Consider the following 23,051-nt stretch of genomic DNA (forward strand, 5'->3'; position numbering starts at 1 on the left):
TCCCACCCCCTGTAAACAGTGGGGGCAGAGGGAGTCTTCATAGTTTTCATTGTTTTGCCTGTGTGCCGTCTCGCCCGAGCGATTTTCTAGCAGAAAAAGTTGAAAGCAGTACTATTTATTTGAGCGAGTTTTGTGGTAGTAGTATTGATCCATACGCGTCCCAGTCGCCTTCTCCAGGCGGAGTAGCCCTGGTCCAGTGCTTACAGCGAGACTCGCTGCTCCCTCCCTCCTTTTTTCATTGTCTCCCCATCGTCGTCCGATGAGCTATACCGGGAAACCATTGAAGAAGACGATCAACCCGGAATGTTTTGAGGTAATCTTATTGTAGAAAATGCCCTTCTATAGTGATCAGAAATCATAAGATGATCGCTACAAATAGATGCTTGGATAATTACTACTACTAGTCAGATCATGACGCCAGAATGACTCACCACGATGGCCCCCAGCCATTAGCCAGCACCGAAGGTGCTGGCTAATGGTGTTGGTCGGTGCATTGGTGCTGGCTAAGGGCTGGAGGGGGGGGTTGGTGTCGATCGGTTGGTTGTTGCAGTACAAATGTATCGTAGCAGGCATGCACGCATGGCAGTACAAGTATTTTATATTGTAGCGTGCCTTATAGGCGATCTGATCTTTAGAGTAATGTTCGCTCCTTTTATTTACTGTCTACAAAGACGGAGAACAAACATGCATCGTTTACTGAAGCAACGCGTGGTTATGATGACGTTGCTACAAGGATCGGAGGGGGGACGGGGAGTGAAGCTAACAGTAGCGTATTATATAAGATCTGTATGACGTTTCATTGACGTCTGAGCTTGCATGATAATTGCATTCATTGTATATTGTATACAATCATGATTGTACATTGTTTAGTGTGTCTCCGTGTGATGATGATGATGACGATGATGTCAGATAGCCTACGTCCCCCCCCCCCCCCCCAACTGGCTATTGGCCGGGCTGACTACAGCTAAATGTTTATTTTTATATATTTAGAACTGGCATCGGAGGAGGAGGATGATGATGATGATGATGATGATGAAGACGAAGAGTCAAGACTGCGATGGAGTTCTCCGACACTGAACCGGATGCATTCATTCATTTCAGTTGTTGTTTTTTTTTTAAATTTAGCCTACACACACACACACCGTCAAGAACAACTGGAATGCAGTGGTTTGGGGACACTGGGGAGTTTGGGGACAACTGTTTTGTATGTAGGCCTATTTATTTTCTGTAATATTTATTATAATTGTATTATGTTAGTAGTCATAAAAAATAAAAGACAAGCTTTTACAATGAGTTAGACCTGTCATGGCTATTTTGTTCACTAGTCTGAGGTTTATGGTTTGACTAAGCGAGTTTCAACTGTGATTTACTCTGTAACGGTAGATGGTAAGAACCCAATTTTTTTGTTATAATACAGTATACATTCAAGTCTATATTTTGATACATATCATGGGCACAAAGTCATATCAAAACAATGTCCTTGGATGAGTTTTTTATCAAAACTGTTTCTTCACAACAGGTTTTTGAGATACATGCATGAATAGACACGGTACTGGTAAGACTATGTAAACATGGTATATATCAAAATGTGCGTTAGAATGTCTAATTTTACCCCAAAAAAGAATTGAGTTTATATGATGTTCCATTTCAGAGCTAGGGGGACTTTTAGCTGGATAGGTCAGATTGATCATGACTGACCATGCTATTTATAGATGGCAAAATATCTACAGTGGTACATGTGAGAAACTTTTTATTTTATTTTAATTGAACTAGACAACTCACCCTTTAAAATGAGATATTGCATGGCTATGTACGCCCAGCAGAAAAAAAGTTATTTAGAAAATAAAACTTCAACCGGTCATAACTTTTTTTGTTGTCCTAGAAACACTACCCAGTGTAAATGCAGGCTCTTTTAAATGGCTTCCAACACCACAACTACACATTTTATCAACTCAGTTCATTTTTTTCCTGGAAGCAGACAAGCCAAGCTTTCTCTGAAGGTCTTTCGTTGTCACACATTCACAACAGAGAATTTTCAATAAATCATTCAAAAACGCCATTCTGCCATAGAGAAGTCTAAAAACTATATAGAAATCCATGAAACTCTCAAAGAGTTAAGGGCCAGCTAGTTGTGACTGACCTTCAGGGAGTGCTTGAAGCTGTAGGAGGGGGTCTTAAGGGCCAGCTAGTTGTGACTGACCTTCAGGGAGTGCTTGAAGCTGTAGGAGGGGGTCTTAAGGGCCAGCTAGCTGTGACTGACCTTCAGGGAGTGCTTGAAGCTGTAGGAGGGGGTCTTAAGGGCCAGCTAGTTGTGACTGACCTTCAGGGAGTGCTTGAAGCTGTAGGAGGGGGTCTTAAGGGCCAGCTAGTTGTGACTGACCTTCAGGGCCAAAGGGCCAGCTAGTTGTGACTGACCTTCAGGGAGTGCTTGAAGCTGTAGGAGGGGGTCTTAAGGGCCAGCTAGTTGTGACTGACCTTCAGGGAGTGCTTGAAGCTGTAGGACGGGGTCTTAAGGGCCAGCTAGTTGTGACTGACCTTCAGGGAGTGCTTGAAGCTGTAGGACGGGGTCTTCTCGTGACCGTCCGTGGTCTCTTCTCGTTTCTTACAGAACAGCAGCATCTTGTTGTACAGGAACAGGTGTCTCTGCATGGGCTTAAACCTCGCCAGGTCCTTCACCTGAAGTCACCATGATGTCACCCCAGCAATTAGTTAAGCAATAATTATTACACGAGAGGGTGTGCTTTACCGTGATTATTGGCGCGACAGTGATGCGGTCAGGATTGAGGCTTTAGCCGAGCTGCGCCAGCGTCACTGAAGTGACAATAATCACGGTAAAGCACACCCTCGAGTGTCATATTGCGATTATACCGATACCCTTAAAAAACGTGTCAACTCAATTACACAATTTCACTTTAACTAAGATATTCGATAAAATAATAAATATTTTTAATGCCAGATTTAGCCGCTTAGTCCGCAAATGTTTGGTGCTGATTAGGTGTGCCATCGTGCTCGTTTGAAGCATGGGTAGATGGCTATTTCAACCAATCTTCAACCAATTTCTTCCTCGAAATACCTCCATCTACGGGCAAGTGCTACGCAAGTGCCCGTAGCACTTGTCGAGTTGCGGTAGCACTTGCCCTAGCCTCGATGACCTTACAGGCGTACGCAAAGGCTCAACTTATGTAAATTAGATATCATTTTTGTAGACATAGCACTCTATAGTGTATACGCATAATTATATTACATTATATAGATATTCCACTGTTCTTATCCTACAGTACGTATGATTCTTGATGACTATTTTTCATGTATTTGATGTATTACCATGTTTTGTTCTTGCTTATTGTAAATTGAAAGTTGTACCTTGCTGTGGCCTTTCTTATGGTCTGTCCACACGTTGAAAGAGCCCTGCATCAGTAGCTTCCCCAGCTCACTCAGATTTCCCTGTGGGAAAACACACGCACGCACACACACACACACACACACACACACGTCCATGTTAGTTATTGTAAACAAGTGTAATGCTTTATGGTGTCGTCCACAGTTAACAGTTTTTGTATTGAGTTGTACTTGAAATATTCTGCAAACTGTTAATAAATACAATCAATCAATCAATCAATCAATCAATCAATCAATCAATCAATCAATCGGCTCCACAGCCCTGCAGTTCATATCTACATGCAGGTTCATGTCTAAGTTCATCCACGGTACGGACGGTACACCTTCTTCATCTGTTTGTAATTGTGCTAAATCCTAAATTGTAGCAAAGACTAAATGACAGTTTAGATTCAGAGAGGTGTGGGGAAACAAGCCAAGAAGCAAAACAAAGAGACAGCTAACGATCGAGTGCTAACCCAAGATCACAGCTGGTAAAGTGGTAAAGCTCATCAGGCAGGACATTAGCACACAAAACGAGGGAGAGAAAGGTAGACAAGGTCCACTACAAAACACAAATAATACAAAATGTATCGTCGCACACTCGTAGCTGCCAGTACCAAATGTTTTATTGTGGACACACAGAGACAACAAAGACCAACGTTCTCGGACAGACCTTGTTCAGGGTATACTACTACAAAACACACCCTCATGTTCACACTTGAAGTCACAACCTGTATTTTCAAATATCATGTGAAAATACGGGAAGAAAAACAGAAAAACATGACAGTATAAACATAAACCAGGCCTCTCTAAATCACCAAAGTGACCCACCAGACCTTCAAAAGATTACACAAAATGTGTTCTTTCATCATCGAAATGGCACCTTCAGGGCATCCTGTGATGCTATCAGTCGCTGACAGCTTCAAGCAACGTTTATTTAATTGAAACAATCAGATTAAGCAAAGCTTCAGATATGCGTCGTTGACTGAAGATATCGTCAAATACGCTTGATAATGCAAGATAAAGTAGATCTTTTTTTCCACGGCATGACAGCATACCGTCATTTGAATTACACCCAATCACTAAACTGGCAGATTAACTGTTTGAGATAGTCACACACCCAAACCTCTAATTTAATTATTTTGACAAATTAACCCATTTAGGACGGACGTCGATATTTAAAAAATGTCTTCTAAATCCTTAAAGTTTTCTGAAATACATATGTTTCTATACCAGTGGTGCTCAATATACAAGACTTTTCAAAAATAGCAGACCTACAAGCTCGTAGCGCGCCACTCGGTGGCTCGCTATGAGCTTGTAGATCTGCTATTTTTCAATAGCTAAAGCATAACATAATGTTTAAAACACCAAAAGCGGTTCCCGCCCAAAATGGACTAAACGCCTGATATACACAAAACGACGGAAAGTGGAATGAAATATTCATATTACTACAGGTAGTTTTTCTGACCAAGCAATTGGTTGAAATTAGGCTCTCCAGCCGTGCTGAAATGAGCATGACAGCACACACCGAGTCGATTTGAGAATGGATTAATGAATTAGAAATATCATTAGTTATGCGGATTAGACTGAGCTTCGTCAGAGCACTGGCTTAGGTATGGAAAAAAATAATAATCTAAGAAAAATTTAAATGTCCCTCCTGTGTTAACAAATAGGATGGGGCAGGTCTACGCTCCTGTATTAACCTATTTTGGGCGGGAACCCCTTTTGGTGTTAGCATTGTGTTACGCTTTAGCTATTGAAAAATAGCAGATCTACAAGCTCATAGCGCGCCACCGAGTGGCGCGCTACGAGCTTGTAGGTCTGCTATTTTTGAAAAACGACCGACATAGAAACATAGCTTTTTCAGAAAACTGTCAGGATGTAGAAGACATGTTTAGAAATTGATCTCAGGTCAAAATGGGTTAACATCAGCTATCATGATGGTACTTGGAGAGCCAGATATTCTCCGAGGTGGTGCTTGGTATTAAAAGGTTGAGGCCTCATTCAAACCTATCAAACTAATGTTCTGTGCTCTGTCTTCTGTGATTAATGGCTGCCACAATGCAATTCCAATGGGAGTCACATGGTTTGACCAAACATTTGTGTTTGATTGCTGATTGCTGCCCCGTCAAACACAAATGTTTGGTCAAACCGCATGTGACTCCCATTGGAATTGCATTGTGGCAGCCATTAACCCATTTAGGCCTTCTAAATCCTGACAGTTTTCTGAAATACCTATGTTTCTGTATCAGTGGTGCTCAATATTTCATGTCAAGGACCCCAAAAATGATATGTAATCCACCGACCCCCATCTGAAAATATGTTGTTCCAGGAACCCCGGCAGAAGCAAAGATTTGAGTTAAAAACGTTCGCTCTGAGAGAATATATATTCAAAGATTTGTTCCGCATTTTCACGATTTTTCAAAAATAGCAGACCTACAAGCTCATAGCGCGGCACTCGGTGCCGCGCTACGAGCTTGTAGATCTGCTATTTTTAAATAGCTAAAGCATAACATAATGCTTTAAAACACCAAAAGGGGTTCCCGCCCAAAATGGTTTAAAACACAGACAGAGCACAGAACATTGGTTTGATAGGTTTGAATGAGGCCAAAGTAACCACTAATACAGAGTAATGAGTGCCCTGATGCACATGGATCTTTTTGGTGGCATGTGGCCTACTGACCTCAAAGCCAGTGATGGCTATCTGGTGCATGGAGTCGTTGACCGACTTCACGATGTCCAGCATGGTGGCCAGAGCCTCCTCCAGCTCAACTGACCCCTCTCCCTTACTGCACTTTAACATCTCCTAGAGAGAGAGAGAGAGAGAGAGAGAGAGAGAGAGAGAGAGAGAGAGAGTTAGTAGTTGTGGGACATTCTGAACAATGAGTACTTTATTCTACTTTTGGTACGTTAAAGTTTAAGTACATACATACAGAGTATTTCTACATTGAAGTATACTTTATGAGTACTTTTCCCATGATTTGAATGAGTGATTGGTTGAGTGTGAGAGTGGCTGACCGTACGTTGGTGTAAGTAAGAGGAAGTGACAGTGTGTGCGTGCGTGCGTGCGTGCGTGCGTGCGTGCGTGCGTGCGTTGGGTGGGGGCGTGCGTGCGTTGGGTGGGGGGGGATTTCCCATGGTATGTTGAACTTTCCATGTCCACAAATTTGTTGATTGAATGGGGCGAGTTTAAAAAAAGAAACATGGATGAGGAGGGGGGGGGGAATAAAGGGAATTACTGTATTATCATTATATTATACAGAAGTATTTATACAGTATATGTAGTATATGTAGTCTATATGTAGTCTTGCTTTTGGACTGTTGGACAGTTCAGCTGAATGGTAAATGATGCATTTATAATATAAATGCACCATCTATGTAAAGCATCTTGGATAAAGGCCCTATATTATAAAGTGCCTTTATCCAAGGTGCTTTACATAGATTGTGCATTACATTCACCCATTCACACACACACACACACACACATGTATACACCGATGGCGGAGGAAACCATGCAAGGCACCAACCTGCACATCGGGAGCAATTAGGGGTTCAGTGTCTTGCTCAAGGACACTACGACACTACCTCTGGGGGGGGGGGCACCGGCGCTCGCATCCTAATCACCACCACAACACCAGCTCCTTGTGCTCTGTTTATGACATCACTAAGCTATAAAATACAAACTTATCTGCACGGGCCGCACGGCGTTCCGCATGTCAGACCTTTGGAGCGTCGGATCTGTGTGTGCATCCCGTAAGCATGTGCAGTAGATCAGGTATTTTCCGCATTCAACACTGGAGTGCAACAACATGAGGGCACATGGTTGGGCTCCCATGCATGCTCGCATGGATGCATGGATGTGTAGCAGGTTTCTGCTCTGTAGTAGCCTGCCCTACTGCCTGTGGGGCTGGAGGTGCACATGTTGTTGTAGTAGCCTACTGCCTGTGGGGCTGGAGGTGCTCTGTAGTAGCCTGCCCTACTGCCTGTGGGGCTGGAGGTGCACATGTTGTTGTAGTAGCCTACTGCCTGTGGGGCTGGAGGTGCTCTGTAGTAGCCTGCCCTACTGCCTGTGGGGCTGGAGGTGCTCTGTAGTAGCCTGCCCTACTGCCTGTGGGGCTGGAGGTGCTCTGTAGTAGCCTGCCCTACTGCCTGTGGGGCTGGAGGTGCTCTGTAGTAGCCTGCCCTACTGCCTGTGGGGCTGGAGGTGCTCTGTAGTAGCCTGCCCTACTGCCTGTGGGGCTGGAGGTGCTCTGTAGTAGCCTGCCCTACTGCCTGTGGGGCTGGAGGTGCTCTGTAGTAGCCTGCCCTACTGCCTGTGGGGCTGGAGGTGCTCTGTAGTAGCCTGCCCTACTGCCTGTGGGGCTGGAGGTGCTCTGTAGTAGCCTGCCCTACTGCCTGTGGGGCTGGAGGTGCTCTGTAGTAGCCTGCCCTACTGCCTGTGGGGCTGGAGGTGCTCTGTAGTAGCCTGCCCTACTGCCTGTGGGGCTGGAGGTGCTCTGTAGTAGCCTGCCCTACTGCCTGTGGGGCTGGAGGTGCTCTGTAGTAGCCTGCCCTATACTGCCTGTGGGGCTGGAGGTGCACATGTTGTTGCACGCTCTGACTTCGGCTCCCATGTATGCTTGCGTGGACAAGCGGGGGAGCTTCCAGAACAAAACCTTGTCGTCAGACATAACTATACTATTATTTACGATTATTTATTTAAATTGACCCCATAAGGTTCCATTTTGACACGTGTTAAATTAATACTTGTGGATGTGAAAAAAGAAAACAAAAAAACAACCTCTGATTTACGGCAGTGGTTTTCAACCAGTGGTCCTTGAGGGGGTTCCAGGTGGTCCCCCAGCTAAATGATGGAGAGTTGGTGACCAAATGGACCCTTATTAGATGTTTAACTCTTGAGTACATCTGCATTACTTCATTTACAAGAACAGAAGTCTACACATTATAATTAGAAAATGTTTGCCTGTTATCTCTGCTATGGGTAACACAAATACAGCATGAAAATTGTGGACAAAATCGTATACAACGATAACAAAATATTCAACGTTTTGCGTCTGAGAGGCTACATCTCATCAAATGGTGTTCCGAGGGGCAAATTAATGCCAAATGAATAATGGACCATAATATGAAAAGGGCTGAAAACCACTGCTTTACGGTGTAACGTTCAGGAGGCCAAGTGAGGAGTGTAAGTCACAGCATGGTAAGGAGTGTAAGTCACAGCATGTACTTGCCTTGAGCATCAGCTGGTACTTAGTGATTCTCTGCACAGGCTTCAGGAGGTAGGCGTCCAGAGACAACTTGTGGTCCAGCTTCTTCTGGCACTCCTGTGGTCATAATAATAATGAATTGCATTTTTATAGCGCTTTTCCAAGTGCTCAAAGCGCTTTACAAGGGTTCATTCATTCATACATTGGGAGGTGAAGCGGCGAACAGTCGACGCCAGCGTCCTCACTTCCCACATTCACACACCAATGGTGGCGAGCTCACACCGACCGACTCATTGGAGGCAGTGTAGGGTTCAGTGTCTTGCCCAAGGACACTTCGACATGTAGACAGGAGGAGGAGCCGGGATTCAAAAAAGTCATAAACACCACACGTACACGTACAGTAAAAACATTGTTAAAGCTACAACCCAGAAGTTGTGAATAAAATGATATTTTATCCAACATGGCAGACAGAGTATGTAATACAATATAACTAGTACAAGTGCAGTGGTTGGATGTGGTTCTATAGAGATGGTTAACAAGAGGTGTTGCACCAACAGGGCCAAGCAGTCTTTCTATCTTAGCTCAGTGGTAAGAACTATGTCTCCCGCATGGGAGACCTGGGTTCAATTCACAAGAAGGACAGACATCTTAAGGATTGCAGCTTTAAAAATAATATTTATTTATTATTGAATGCTACAGACGATTGATCCAAAAGCTGCCCAGATTCCACTGGTTCCTGGTGGTTTTCACAGAAACCTTGTATGACGTGTGCTTGTGAGAGCCATGTGGTTGTGTCTGTGACCATGTACCTGGAAGAAGAGATGTCTCCACACTGTGTGTGTGTGTGTGTGTGTGTGTGTGACACAACACTCTGTGTGTGTGTGTGTGTGTGTGTGTGTGTGTGTGTGCGTGCGTGCGTGCGTGCGTGCGTGTGTACCTGGAAGAAGAGACTGTCTCCACACTGACTGTCTTTATTAATGTGTGTGTGTGTGTGTGTGTGTGTGTGTGTGTGTGTGTGTGTGTGTGTGTGTGTGTGTGTGTGTGTGTGTGTGTACCTGGAAGAAGAGACTGTCTCCACACTACCTCCAGAGGACTTCAGAACGTGGTTTATTAGTGTGTGTGTGTGTGTGTGTGTGTGTGTGTGTGTGTGTGTGTGTGTGTGTGTGTGTACCTGGAAGAAGAGACTGTCTCCACACTGTCTCCAGAGGACTTCAGAACGTGGTTTATTAGTGTGTGTGTGTGTGTGTGTGTGTGTGTGTGTGTGTGTGTGTGTGTGTGTGTGTGTGTGTGTGTGTGTGTGTGTGTGTGTGTGTGTGTGTGTGTGTGTGTGTGTGTGTGCGTACCTGGAAGAAGAGACTGTCTCCACACTGTCTCCAGAGGACTTCAGAACGTGGTTTATTCTGACAGTACTTCTCGTAGACCTGCAGTTCCTCTTTCTGACAGCAAACAAACAGAGGTGGTTAATAATAACACAGACAGGACGACAACTGAAACTCTACAAACTGCCATCCTGTTTACAGTCGGCTGCTCCCAGGCTGCATCTGATTTGATCCATTTGCAACTCAGAGAGTGTACAATAATTGTCACCAAATCCATTTGATGACAATTGTACGGTCTTTGGCGATTAATTAACTTTCTAAGATGGATAGCCCCAATCCTTGATTGTCTCTGGCTGGTTTCTGTTCAGTAGACATGCTACCTACCCTGAACGTTTCGGCAGTTGTACTGCCGAACGTTGGTTTTTACTCTGCATCCTAAATAATCGGCACTTTGGCTATCAGTGTGTGCGGCCACTCTTTTGTCTTTTTAAGACTTAACTCTTTAGATGTTTCTGCCGTGAGCTGGCACCACTACTAAGACGTTTAGCATCCTCCTGCACAGCAGTAGACATGATTGACATGGTGTATGAACACACAAACACACACACACACACACACACACACACACACACACACACACACACACACACACACACACACACACACACACACACACACACACACACACACACACACACACCGATGGCGGAGGAAACCATGCAAGGCACAAAACCTGCACATCGGGAGCAATTAGGGGTTCAGAGTCTTGCTCAAGGACACTTCGACACTAACTCTGGGGGAACCCGGGTTCGAACTGTGAACCTTGATGGTTTCCATCCGGCCACTCTACCACTGAGCCACCGCCGCCCCAGGCTGGGCTTATGAAGAAGCTCAAATGAGATTGAGCTAAAACAGTAAAGTTTAGTTTCTCTATTAGCGACATCTAGCACAAAGCCATCTCCATGGACTGGCTGAGTAAGCAGGCAGGCAGTGTTGTAGTGCATTAGAAGTGTCTTAGTTTGTACGTGTCTATGATTTTCATTTTGGCACATTTTGTAATCCTTTTAGAAAAGCAATAAGCCAATAAGTGAGGTCTCAATTTAGCTCCGTATTATAATACCTGAGAGGCTGCGCCTCACGACTCCCTCTGTCCCTCAAGCCATTATAAAATACACAGTAAACTTAGACCTCTAGAGGCTCAGGGCTGGGAAATAATTTACTACTTAAAGTAACTTGTGTTTTTTTGGGGGGGGTTTTAGGACCGGATAAGTACTGTACTTAAAAGTACTTAAGAGTAGTGGAAAGTAACTTAACACTTATACCGCCATTGCCGAAGTCCTTTGTCAATAATTATTGAAGCCTAATTTTGATACTAACGCTTACCGCCATTGCCAAAGACCTTTGTCAATTGCGCTTTATAGTGCATTTGATCGATCGAGCCATAATGCTACTTACGTTAGCATCGGGTAGCTAGCTGTTGTTGTCACAAGACTCCGTCGCCCATCTTAGATCATCGGCACCATAAGAATTCATTCTATCCCTTTCTTTCAATCGCCTGTATCTCCTATTCCTTGTCCCAGATGGCATTTTTGGTCAAAACAACGTTTCTTTGACGGCACAGAGCGACGATGTGGAGCTCTCCAGAGCTCCGGTCTGGATTCACATTGTAAACAAGGCCTGCCCAGCTCCGTGTAGATTCCTAGGTTATGTCTACTGCTAGTGGACCGGAAATGCGGCTTTTCAAAATAAGAGCTCAAATTAAAAAAATGCTGGCGTGAATTAGATAAATTTACTAATTAACACATGTTTCAATAAATGCTAGCGGGCTAAGTGTTAAGTACAATTTTGACGTATTTGTACTTTACTTGAGTATTTTCAATTTCCATGTGTTTTTCACTTCTACTCCACTAATCAGAGATAAATATTGTACTTTTACTCCGATACAATTATTTGGAAAACTTAAGTTACTAGTTACTTTGTAGACTGTGATTATTATTACAAAACATACGTTAACCACTTCCCTAGATACATTTCGACCATTTGAAAATAGCCGATCTACAACCTCACAATGCGCCGCGATGGGGCGCATTGTGAGCTTGTAGATCGGCTATTTTCAAACTTGAAATGGGACATTCTGCATTTTGATGCCAATACTTTTGTACTTTTTCTCGATACTACCAGAGTATTTCTACATTGCAGTATTGATACTTTTACTTAAGTAAAAACATGTGAGTACTTTTTCCTCTACTGTAGAGCAGTGGTTTTCAACCAGTGGTCCGGGGACCACCAGTGGTCCTTGAGGGGGTTCAAGGTGGTCCCCAGCATTCACTAGAGCAGAAAACCACTGCTTTAGTGAATTCACAGTACTCTCTCTCTCTCTCTCTCTCTCTCTCTCTCTCTCACCCTCTTCAGGAAGCATGTCCCCACCAGCTCTGGTTTCTCTGCACAATTCTCCAGCTCCTTCAGAAATGTCCTGTGAACGCAAATGAAATAGGAACAACAATATTCATTTACAAATACTTTGATTTGACAATCATAGCCTAAATGCTCTTCGTTAAATTCGCCACAACTCTTCACACATTTTCATTATAAACCGAAGACATCAGTCAAGAGAAGAACATGCGTCACATGATGTGACACATGTGATGTCTCAATGTGCTTGTTCATCGTCACCGCCTTGAGGGATAATGTTGTCACAGAGCGAGATCCTTCTGAAACCAGGCTGAATGCACATAGAACGTTGCTGTTTGTGTGTGTGTGTGTGTGTGTGTGTTTAATTATCTGCACGTGTGCATAGTTACATGAATGCGCCGTTTGTGCATGTACAGTATGAGACCAAGTTCAGTACGGAACAGACACACGCACGCACGCACGCACGCACGCACGCACGCACGCACGCAACGCAACGCAACGCAACGCAACGCAACGCAGTAACCCTACACCAGCTATGAACTGTGATGGTAAGGCAGCCGATGATACATGACCTACATGCATTGTACGTACAGGACAATAGTTTTCTATCACAGGACGCTGACGCCTGGGAACCGCATGCGGAGATGATGTACTATATATCGTATGCCGCGCTGCGGTCAGGACCTGCATGCAGGAGTAGCCTGCCTACGGGACAACAGTGCTCATAGGAGGCTGCTGTTGCCTTGGATATGTGACAACAACGCGCCGCCTCGGAGATATGAAGCCGATACGGTGCACTGTATAATGTATGATGCAGTACGGCTGTACAAAACAATGCACTGCATTATGTATGATGTATCCTAGTCTATGGGGATCTCTCCCCCAGTTGCCTCTATGAAGTGGAGGTTTAGGTCCAGAGATTGATAGATTGACTGGTAGATTTGTAGAGGCAGTACAACTCGTGGGACCGGCTTAACCCATTCTGGGCGGGAACCCCTTTTGGTGTTTTATTAAGCATTATGACCTAGTCTACTTGCCAGCCCATAAGAGTCCTATTGTGAACCCGGACATGTTGAGTACACCAAAGTTTTATGTTAGAAATGTTGAGGATGGGTCCCCAGCATGTAGAAACTGCCGGATGCTAACTTGCATATGTTAAGCAATTTTCATAATTGGCATAATATGTGACCATACCATTAACAACCTATAGAAGGCCATAGCCACTCGCTCAAATGTGCTGACATCATCACATTTGTGATGACGGCTATGGCCGTTTTAGCCCAAGGAGTGTTTTTTGTGCTCAACTATGCAAGTTAGCATCTCGCAGTTTCTACATGCTGGGGACCCATACTCAACATTTCTAACATAAAACCTTGGTGTACTCAACATGTCCGGGTTCACATTCTGGCAAGTGGACTATTATGCTTTAGCTATTGAAAAATAGCAAATCTACAAGCTCATACAAGCGAATGTTTTTAACTCAAATCTGTGCTGCTGGGGGGTCCCTGGAACAACAAATCTTCAGATGGGGGTCGGCGGCCAACTACATATATTTTTGGGGGTCCTTGACATGAAAATGTATTATAACGAGTAACGACACATGGATGGATTTTTGGATTTTTCAAGAAAACTGTCAGGATTTGGAAGACATTTGTAGAATCGTCCTCAGGCCTGAATGGCTTAATACAACAGCATTGCCGGCCAGGTCCAAAGAGAGTCTCAATGATGGTTCCAAACAGAAGCAACTTCAGCTTCTTTTTTTCTCATATTGTTGCTGTCCGTCTAGACCTGAATAATTGATAGACTATCCTTTGGGATTGCTTCCATCTCACCTGCTGCGCCAAACTAGAGAAAATCAAATTCATACGCTGTCACTCACTGAAAATAACAGATAGTCCAGCTAACAATGTGAGACGATGCGTACAAAAAACTTGAGTATTCGTAATAGTACAGTACAGTACAGTACAGTACAGTACAGTACAGTACAGTACAGTACAGTACAGTACAGTACAGTACAGTCCCTCCACAAGCCAGAATTGTACCTCTCAGTCCCGGCATAGTAGTTCCGGAGTAGTTCCAACGGATTGTGTGGCCCTGGTCTTTCCCTAGTGGCTCTGATCGAGGGTAGCTACTGGGATGTAAGTCGGGACTTGATCACCCCGGCTGGGTCACCCGAGTGAGGGGTATGATGTTCCTTGGGATACATCACTGAGGATACGTCCCAGTTGCATCCATGTGATGTATTTTCGTTCAGTACAGTACAGTACAGTACAGTACAGTACAGTACAGTACAGTACAGTACAGTACAGTACAGTACAGTACAGTACAGTACAGTACAGTACAGTACAGTAGCCGTGTAAACGCTTCCCAAGCCATGTGGCCCATAGGGGCAGGAGCCTATCTCCTGTTGCTGTAGCACCAAGCCATGTGGCCCATAGGGGCAGGAGCCTATCTCCTCCTGTTGCTGTAGCACCAGGCAGGTTGATGTACAAGTACATCCCCCAGCCATGACGTACTAGTACATAGCGCTAGTACGTTGCAGGGACTTACGCCCAGTCCAGCCCTTGATGCTATTTAGGGCCAAGCCGGGAGGCATTGGGTCCCGTTTTTTTGGGTTGGGAGGCCGGGGTTTAATCCCCCCCCCGGCCGGATCGCTGGGGGATTCTCAGGCCAGGCAACACTCTAACCACAAGGCCACTGAGCTGGTCTGCAGCCAGCAGAGCAGCTTGGTAAAACAAAACAATAAAAAAACACTGTGTAGATATACTTAAGTCTGACACATTCCGCTGGGAGAACAGAACAGCAGCATTATTACTAAATCTTGAACACACACAGTTTAACCCCTTATCTAATCAGGCAAGCTGGGAGATCTCAGATAGGGGAGTATTTACTGGTGCTGGTGGTGGGAGGGGGGGGGGGGGGGGGGTTACACACATACAAAGCATGGTATTTGTAGTGTTCCCCACGGGGCATTCATTCCTCACTATTAGGAGCAGTGAGCACAGCGCCACGGGGCGCTGCGCTCACTCAGGCTTTGCTCAGGGACACTTCAACCCCCGAGCACGGAGGAGCCGCAGGTCCAACCGACCAGCCCGGGGACCCTCCGGTTCCCACACGGCTGCTCCACCTCCTGAGACACTGTCTGATGCCCCGTGCACATTCTTACGTTCACACCATGGTGTTTCCATGTCTGCTTATTATAAGTGACTTTGGGCGTGTTTTTCTGTATAGTCGCTTCTAAATATTGGTAGTATGCGGGATTGCGGTTTTATGGGGCTTTGTTTCTAGTAGTTGCTTATTTAGGCTTGTTTCCAAATGTTGTTTTAAACCTAGTGATTCTCACACATTTCTATAGAAGAAGATATTTTGTGCCAGGGACCCTGCATGCATACCAGATTTGTGTCGCTAAAATGTTTCAAAAATATTCCACATTTGCCATATTTTTGTTGTTGAAAATAGCAGATCTACAAGCTCACATGCGACACGTTGTGGGCTTGTAGATCTGCTATTTTCAAGAGCCTAGTGCAGTTGCTTCTTTTGGGCTTGTTTTCATAGACCTGGTTGCTTATTTGAGTTATTTCTCCCACAAAACATGGCACCCAGGGTTTAAGTCACCGCTTCAACTGTCGACCACCCAAAAACTGCCACTAATGCCAACTAACTGCCTTTGTACTACTGACAACTGAGAGGCTGTTCAGGGCATTTTCAATAGAGATAGGAATTGTGATAATGTGTGTTATCACAATAGAGGGTATGCGCATGCATATAGTGAATGGCAGATTGAGTGGCAAATCGAGTGGCAAAGTGAATTTAATGTTGTTTAAAGTAATTTCATTTCATGCAATTTTCAGTTTGGATGTATGGGCTGTCAAGGCCAGAACGTAGTTTTTTGCCACTCAGTAGGTATTCCTGCATAACTTCCTGGTATGATGATGATGTCACGCGCATACCCTCTATATGGAAAAACAATCACTTCTTCTTATTATAAAATCATAACAGATGTCACTGTGCGATGTCATCACTCGTGTTGTATGTGTGTGTGTGTGTGTGTGTGTGTGTGTGTGTGTGTGTGTACAGTATGTACAGTATGTATGTAGCAACACTCTGCTATAATTATGTTGTTATGTCACTGCATGTGTACTAGTTTTTTGCTGACATTCTCCTGATTCCAATCAAATTCCCAAGAATAAATGTGGAAATAAATCATTGACATGGTCATTCATCCCTGAAAGGATAAGATTGATGACATAGGAGAATTACAATCAGTAGAACTACTCTTGATCTTTGCTCAGAGAGGTCCTCAGGCATTAGTTAAGGATCATTGGGGGAACTGATAAGACTTCAATGCATTCCTTCATACAGATCATTTTCTCTCTGCAAAAGTTAGAAAGTCAAGTTGTGACATGAAACTCTTTGCAGCTGATTTTTTCTTTTTCTTTTTTAACCCCCGGGGGAAATTTGAAAGCCTGACACCACGTCTTGTCTGTCCTAAAACCTGACATCAATCTCATTAATTGTGTATCTGTGAAGCGGTATGTGTGGCAGCAGGTCCCATACATACTTGTTGTGGAACTCATAGATCTCTGGCAGGTTTCCAAACAGCACGTCTCTCTTGTTCTCCAGCGAGGGGGGGATGAGATGGCTGAGCTCAGAGTTATCCAGCTCTGCGAAATAACCCTGGAGAGAGAGAGAGAGAAGAGAGGGGTGTGAGAGAAGTGCAGGGGGCGAGGCGGGCAGTAGGGCATTAAGCAACTAGTCGACTAGTTTACTAGTGGACTAGTAAATCCACCAGTCGACCTTGTTGGTACTAGTTGACTAGTTGATAAGAAGTGTATTTCTTTTATTTTTTTCCTGATTTTGTAGGCCTCAAGAGCAGGTAGATTATAGTTATAGTAACCAATGTACAGTTTTTAAATGTACAAATATTTATTAACATTTTTTTTTAATTTCTTTTACATAATAGGTAGTTAAACAACTAGTCGATTAGTAAACTAGGCAACTAGTCAACTAGTAAAAATGACTAGAAGTGAATGCCCTAGGCACGGCGCAAGATAGAGAAACGGCCAAAAGGGAGAGAGGGGAATAACGCCTAATTTATGCATCGTCGTATTATAATGGCATTGTGGACTGAAAATAGCTGATCTGTAAGCTTACAACGCGTCACATCTGCAACGCGCTGTGAGCTTATAGATCGGCTATTTTCGGTCCACGACGACGACGCCCTCGTAAGATGAAGTATATAAATCAGGCGTCGGAGGGAGAGAGAGGCGGCAGGAGAGGCGAGGGGCAGGAGAGGGGCAGCAGAGCGCGGCGGATCGAGGAGAACAGGTGGAGAGATGATAGAGAACGAGGGGCTAAAAATGTGGGACGGTGGATTGAATAAGAAGAGGCACACATACCAGACTCTCAGTCATAAATAAAACAGCCAGACAGCAAAACAGTCTCACTAATCATCCCCAATGCCTGGGTGGGTCTTGAGAACTGTCTGCAGCTCTGCGCTCCGTTATATAAACTCAATAGAACCCTGTGTGAAAAAGACAGGAACCTGCAGGCAATAAGCATGAATGATGGAGTGCTATGCACTGATGGCGCACGACGTATACTCCATTTCCTGTGATCAATACATCTATTTAGCAGGTGTGCAGTCAGTTAAACCTTACTGTGGCCTCATCATAACCCAATAGAAGATTGTCATGCATATTCAACCCACCGGGAATATTGGGTTCAAATTAAGTTCATATTATGAGTAATTAGAATTTATGGTGATGTAGCATGGGGTTGATTTGTAATTTGCAAGATGCAATGTTCCTACTAATGAATGGAAATCAATAGGGCTATTACAGATAATGTCTGGGATTCACCAACAGTGGCTTGGACTAGAGCCTATTCTTATTAAGAATGTCCCCAGGCTAAATCTCAGCAGTTTTAAAATATGGAGGATATGTCAGAAAACCACACAGAGCCCCATGATCATGTTAACCTCTTACTCTCCTTCTTACTAGTGAACTGTACATTGGCTTCGTATTAGGAGTGTAACGATATAGTAACTGCAATCGAAAAATCGATTTTAATTTCAAGAATCAAAGTATATCGAAATGAAAACAGCAACATTGACTCTGTATCGTATCGTTTTGCATTGCAAATAATCGGTATCGTATCGTTTTGCTATGGAAATAATCGATTGTATCAATACTACATTTTTGTGCGTGGTATTTAGCAATTTTTAGAAGAAAAAAGAAAAACAGGGGTTTAATTACTTAGTTTAAAAAAATGTCAATGTATTTTAAATAGTTACTGTATTGATTTCAAATCATTGATTCGGATCGGATCGGATCGCCATAATGAACCAATATCGTCCATGTATCGTATCGTCAACCATGTATCGTGATACATATCGTATCGTTGTTATGTATCGTTACACCCCCCCTTCGTTTGGAATAACTGCTCTACTGGTATGTGCCTCCTTGTTGGCGTGTCAATAATGTGCACATACAAGTCTTTCATGTAGTATTTCGTTCAGGGCTGCATTTATAGATTGCAACTAGTGCAAAATGCTGCTGCACGCCTTCTGACAGGCACACAAAGGCGTGACCACATTTCCCCCATTTTATCTTCACTGCACTGGCTCCCTGTATGTTTTAGGATCAAGTTTAAGATTTTATTGTTTGTTTTTAAAATTGTATGTCCCAGAAAGATCATTGAGATCAGCAAACAAGCTTCTGCTGGAGGTCCCAAAGTCCAAACTGAGACTTAGGGGAGATCGTGCCTTTTCTGTAGCTGCCCCTAAACTTTGGAATGAACTCCCCCTCTTAGTAAAACTGTCCCCCTCTATCCCTATTTTTAAATCCCGTCTTAAAACACTTTTTTATTCCCAAGCTTTTACCCCAGAGTGAGATTTTGTATTTATTTATTTATTTTACTGTTTGTTTTGTTTTTCTCCACCCTGTTGTATATTTGTATCTCTATAATATGTTTTTGACGATTTTGTGCACTTTTATTTGTGTTTTTTGTTATGTTATGTTATGTAAAGCACTTTGGTCAACTCTGTTGTTTTTAAATGTGCTCTATAAATAAAGTAGGATTGGATTGGATTGGATTCAAATTTTGCGTGTCTTAAGTACCAGGTCTTATTACTTAACTTAAGACCTGGAGGTGTGGTCAATGCTCTTTGGCCACTCAGAATAGCCAAATGGCATTGATCACGCCTCCAGGTCTTAAGTTATGTAATAAGACTTGGTACTTAAGACACGCAAAATACAGCCCTTAAAGAACGGCAGTTACTGGTATGTGCCTCTTAGTTGGCGTGTCAATAACAATGTGCACATACAAGTCTTACATGAAGTATTTAGTTATTCAAAGAACGGCAGTTAGGAGAGTGCGAGTGGTTATTGGTGCATTCCTCGCGTGTATAAACACACACAGTAAGAAAAGTAATGAGAAAATTAGAACAGACACTGTAAATGTCCACATTAAATCTCTTGATTTATTATGGCCAGTCAATGAACCTTCAGCCTCCAGGAGCACCAACAGCAAGGCTTGTGTTAGCTTCGTGCATTATTGTATGAAATTCATATCCATTTTCTCTTCAGTAGCAGCTTTGCGTGTTTGTGTGTGCACCACATTCGTGATGATTTGATTGGCCAGTTTTGTGTGTTTGTGTGCACCACATTCGTGATGACTTGATTGGCTGAGCACGGAATGTGATGATGTATGATGATAAGAGTGCCCCTCACTTCACACAAGTGTGATTTTTATGATAGTTATAGTGGTCAGTGTGAAGCTCAACAGCTGTACTGTAGCCCTTTAGGCTGCTCAACAGTGCCACTTTAGGTCACCCGGCGGTATTGCCGTACTGAAACAGACGCGTACGTTCATGGAGAGACAGACAGACAGACAGACATGCAAAGTCACTTAATGGAGGCGGTTGGCACCGCTCAAAAACAGGACCCCACTCGTGACGTCATGTGGCAACCAAGTCTATGGACTTTGTTTGCTTTAAACAGTCATGTAGCAGCTACACATGACACGAGTGTGCTTTAAGGCCGGTCATAGAGGTTATAATAAAGGTGGTTGCACACTGGACGCGTTTTTCGGAAAACAGATGGAGATGTGCCGCTAGAAATCTGATGGCGCTCGGTGTGTGGGGACCTTTAGTGTCCTTTTTAGATAACAACAGCCAGGGATATACGTTACCTCCATGATGCTCTGCAACTCCTCCACATACAGCCGTTCTGTTTCGATCAGCTCCGTCATGATATGTCTGGAAAGACAGAGAAGAGACAAGGGGGGAGAGTTATGATGATGTGTCTGGAAAGACAGAGAAGAGACAGGGGGAGAGAGTTATGATGATATGTCTGGAAAGACAGAGGAGAGACACTGACTACCTGTCAGTGGGGAGTGTTGGCTGATGAATGAATATCAACATCCTAATACATCCTGATACTGGGGGGTCAAATTATGACAGGCAATTCCTGCTGTCAAAATACACTTTGTTTGAAATAGACACTCATGCTTTCCAAGGTGTGATTTGGCGTCCTAAGGATGAATACAAAATGAATAACATCTTAAAACCAAAATGTTGAATTGTGGGTTTGAGCTCACATGCCCTTTTGATGTAAATCAAAAGGGGGGGTAACTACCTGTCAGTGGAAAGACAGAGAAGAGACAGGGGGGGGGGGGGGGGGGGGGGAGAGTCATGGAGACCAACAGGGATGTATGGGAACAGAGACAGGTTCTGAATGATGAATATGATCAATGATGTTATTCAGCATGATTGCATTGGATTAGCAGGGCAAGCGTCCAGGGGATCTAATGAATCAGGATCCACTTGGATTAGCAGGGCACGCGTCCAGGGGATCTAATGAATCAGGAGGGCACGCGTCCAGGGGATCTAATGAATCAGGAGGGCACGCGTCCAGGGGATCTAATGAATCAGGATTAGGAGGGCACGTGTCCAGGGGATCTAATGAATCAGGATTAGCAGGGCACGCGTCCAGGGGATCTAATGAATCAGGAGGGCACGCGTCCAGGGGATCTAATGAATCAGGAGGGCACGCGTCCAGGGGATCTAATGAATCAGGATTAGGAGGGCACGTGTCCAGGGGATCTAATGGATCAGGATCCACTTTCATCAACAAGAAATCTGTCTTGTGGGTATGACGCTCGAAATGAATGAGTGAAGACCTTTGCCTCATCATGTAAGAACTAAAGACATCATGTATCTAGATACTTCACTAAGGTTGGTTCACAGTCATGTTTTGGTGCTAAAGTCAAAGGTGAAACTTTTTTTTTCTTTTAGGGAAGTTGTATTTATACAACGCAGTTTCGGGAGAAGAGACCTCCTTCCACTTGACCGTAACCACTCCTCCCTCATTATCAACAACTCCTCCCTCCTTATCAACCACTCCTACCTCATTATCAACAACTCCTCCCTCCTTATCAACCACTCCTCCCTCATTATCAACAACTCCTCCCTCCTTATCAACCACTCCTCCCTCATTATCAACAACTCCTCCCTCCTTATCAACCACTCCTCCCTCATTATCAACAACTCCTCCCTCCTTATCAACCACTCCTCCCTCATTATCAACAACTCCTCCCTCCTTATCAACCACTCCTCCCTCATTATCAACAACTCCTCCCTCCTTATCAACCACTCCTCCCTCATTATCAACAACTCCTCCCTCCTTATCAACCACTCCTCCCTCATTATCAACAACTCCTCCCTCCTTATCAACCACTCCTCCCTCATTATCAACAACTCCTCCCTCCTCATCAAACTCACCTGCCTTTCATTATCACCCGGCCAATCCCCGGTGCAATCACCACAGTATAAATACACCTGCTGTCTCTCAACCAAGTTGTTTGTTCTGCTCCACGACAGACCAAACATGGGTTGTGAGTACTGCACTTGTAGATCGGCTATTTTCACTATTCTTCAAAATCGCCATCCTCCTCCACCCCAACCTCCTCCTTCCCCCTCGATTCTCTAGGAATCCAGGGGGGGCAGTGACGGAGCAGAGACGACCAACCGCTCATTCCGAGTAGAGCAAAGATGTCTGTCAGCTCCAGAGACTACGCCCCCACCCTGAGTCTCGCCCTACCTTGGGTTCCTCACTCCACTCCGCATCCATCTCATTCTGTTTCAATAAACTGTTCTTGAGCGAAGGTGTGGTCTCTTACTAGTGAAGTTCAAAATAAATTCTGACCATCACAAAAAGAAAGTTTCTGCTTTTGGCCCAACTGAGGTTCTTAGAATAATTATTTTACAGCAAAACAGGATCCTGACCCACCTACTTTAACAGCCAGTTAACCCATTTAGGGTGGGAACCCCTTTTGGTGTTAGCATTATGTTGTGCTTTAGCTATTGAAAAATAGCAGATCTACAAGCTCATGTAGGTCTGCTATTTTCTTTAAATCAAAGAATGACTGACATAGAAACAATTTTTCAGAAAACTGTCAGGATGTAGAAGACATTTTTAGAATCTGATCTCAGGATAAAATGGGTTAAAGTAATATCAAATACATGTTTACAGGAGCAGTACTGAGAGTAGCCTGACAGGACCAGCACTGTGTGGTGAAGACAGACAAAGTCAAAATTGAGTTCCCAAAACCTGGACACTTATCTTCACCAGTCGACTGAGGAAGAGGACTGGCAGTATTATCAGGGACACACACACACACACACACACACACACACACACACACACACACACACACACACACACACACACAC

General features: G+C 44.0%; 1 protein-coding gene across 1 annotated transcript in view; it reads right to left on the bottom strand.

Annotated features, from left to right (window-relative positions):
• The window catches only part of mcf2l2 (MCF.2 cell line derived transforming sequence-like 2), a gene marked incomplete at its 5' end in the record, with an annotated part of 156,436 nt that overhangs the window by 56,833 nt on the left and 76,552 nt on the right, over positions 1-23,051 (bottom strand). Inside the window, 8 exons of the mRNA XM_079507069.1 lie at positions 2,536-2,676; positions 3,364-3,444; positions 6,062-6,184; positions 8,610-8,702; positions 9,929-10,021; positions 12,308-12,377; positions 16,878-16,993; positions 20,510-20,576. Of these exons, the coding sequence (XP_079363195.1) occupies positions 2,536-2,676; positions 3,364-3,444; positions 6,062-6,184; positions 8,610-8,702; positions 9,929-10,021; positions 12,308-12,377; positions 16,878-16,993; positions 20,510-20,576 (784 nt within the window). The remainder of the gene's footprint in view (positions 1-2,535; positions 2,677-3,363; positions 3,445-6,061; positions 6,185-8,609; positions 8,703-9,928; positions 10,022-12,307; positions 12,378-16,877; positions 16,994-20,509; positions 20,577-23,051) is intronic.

Source organism: Electrona antarctica, assembly GCF_951216825.1.
Source record: "Electrona antarctica genome assembly, chromosome: 7".
In the NCBI taxonomy this organism is placed as follows: domain Eukaryota; kingdom Metazoa; phylum Chordata; class Actinopteri; order Myctophiformes; family Myctophidae; genus Electrona; species Electrona antarctica.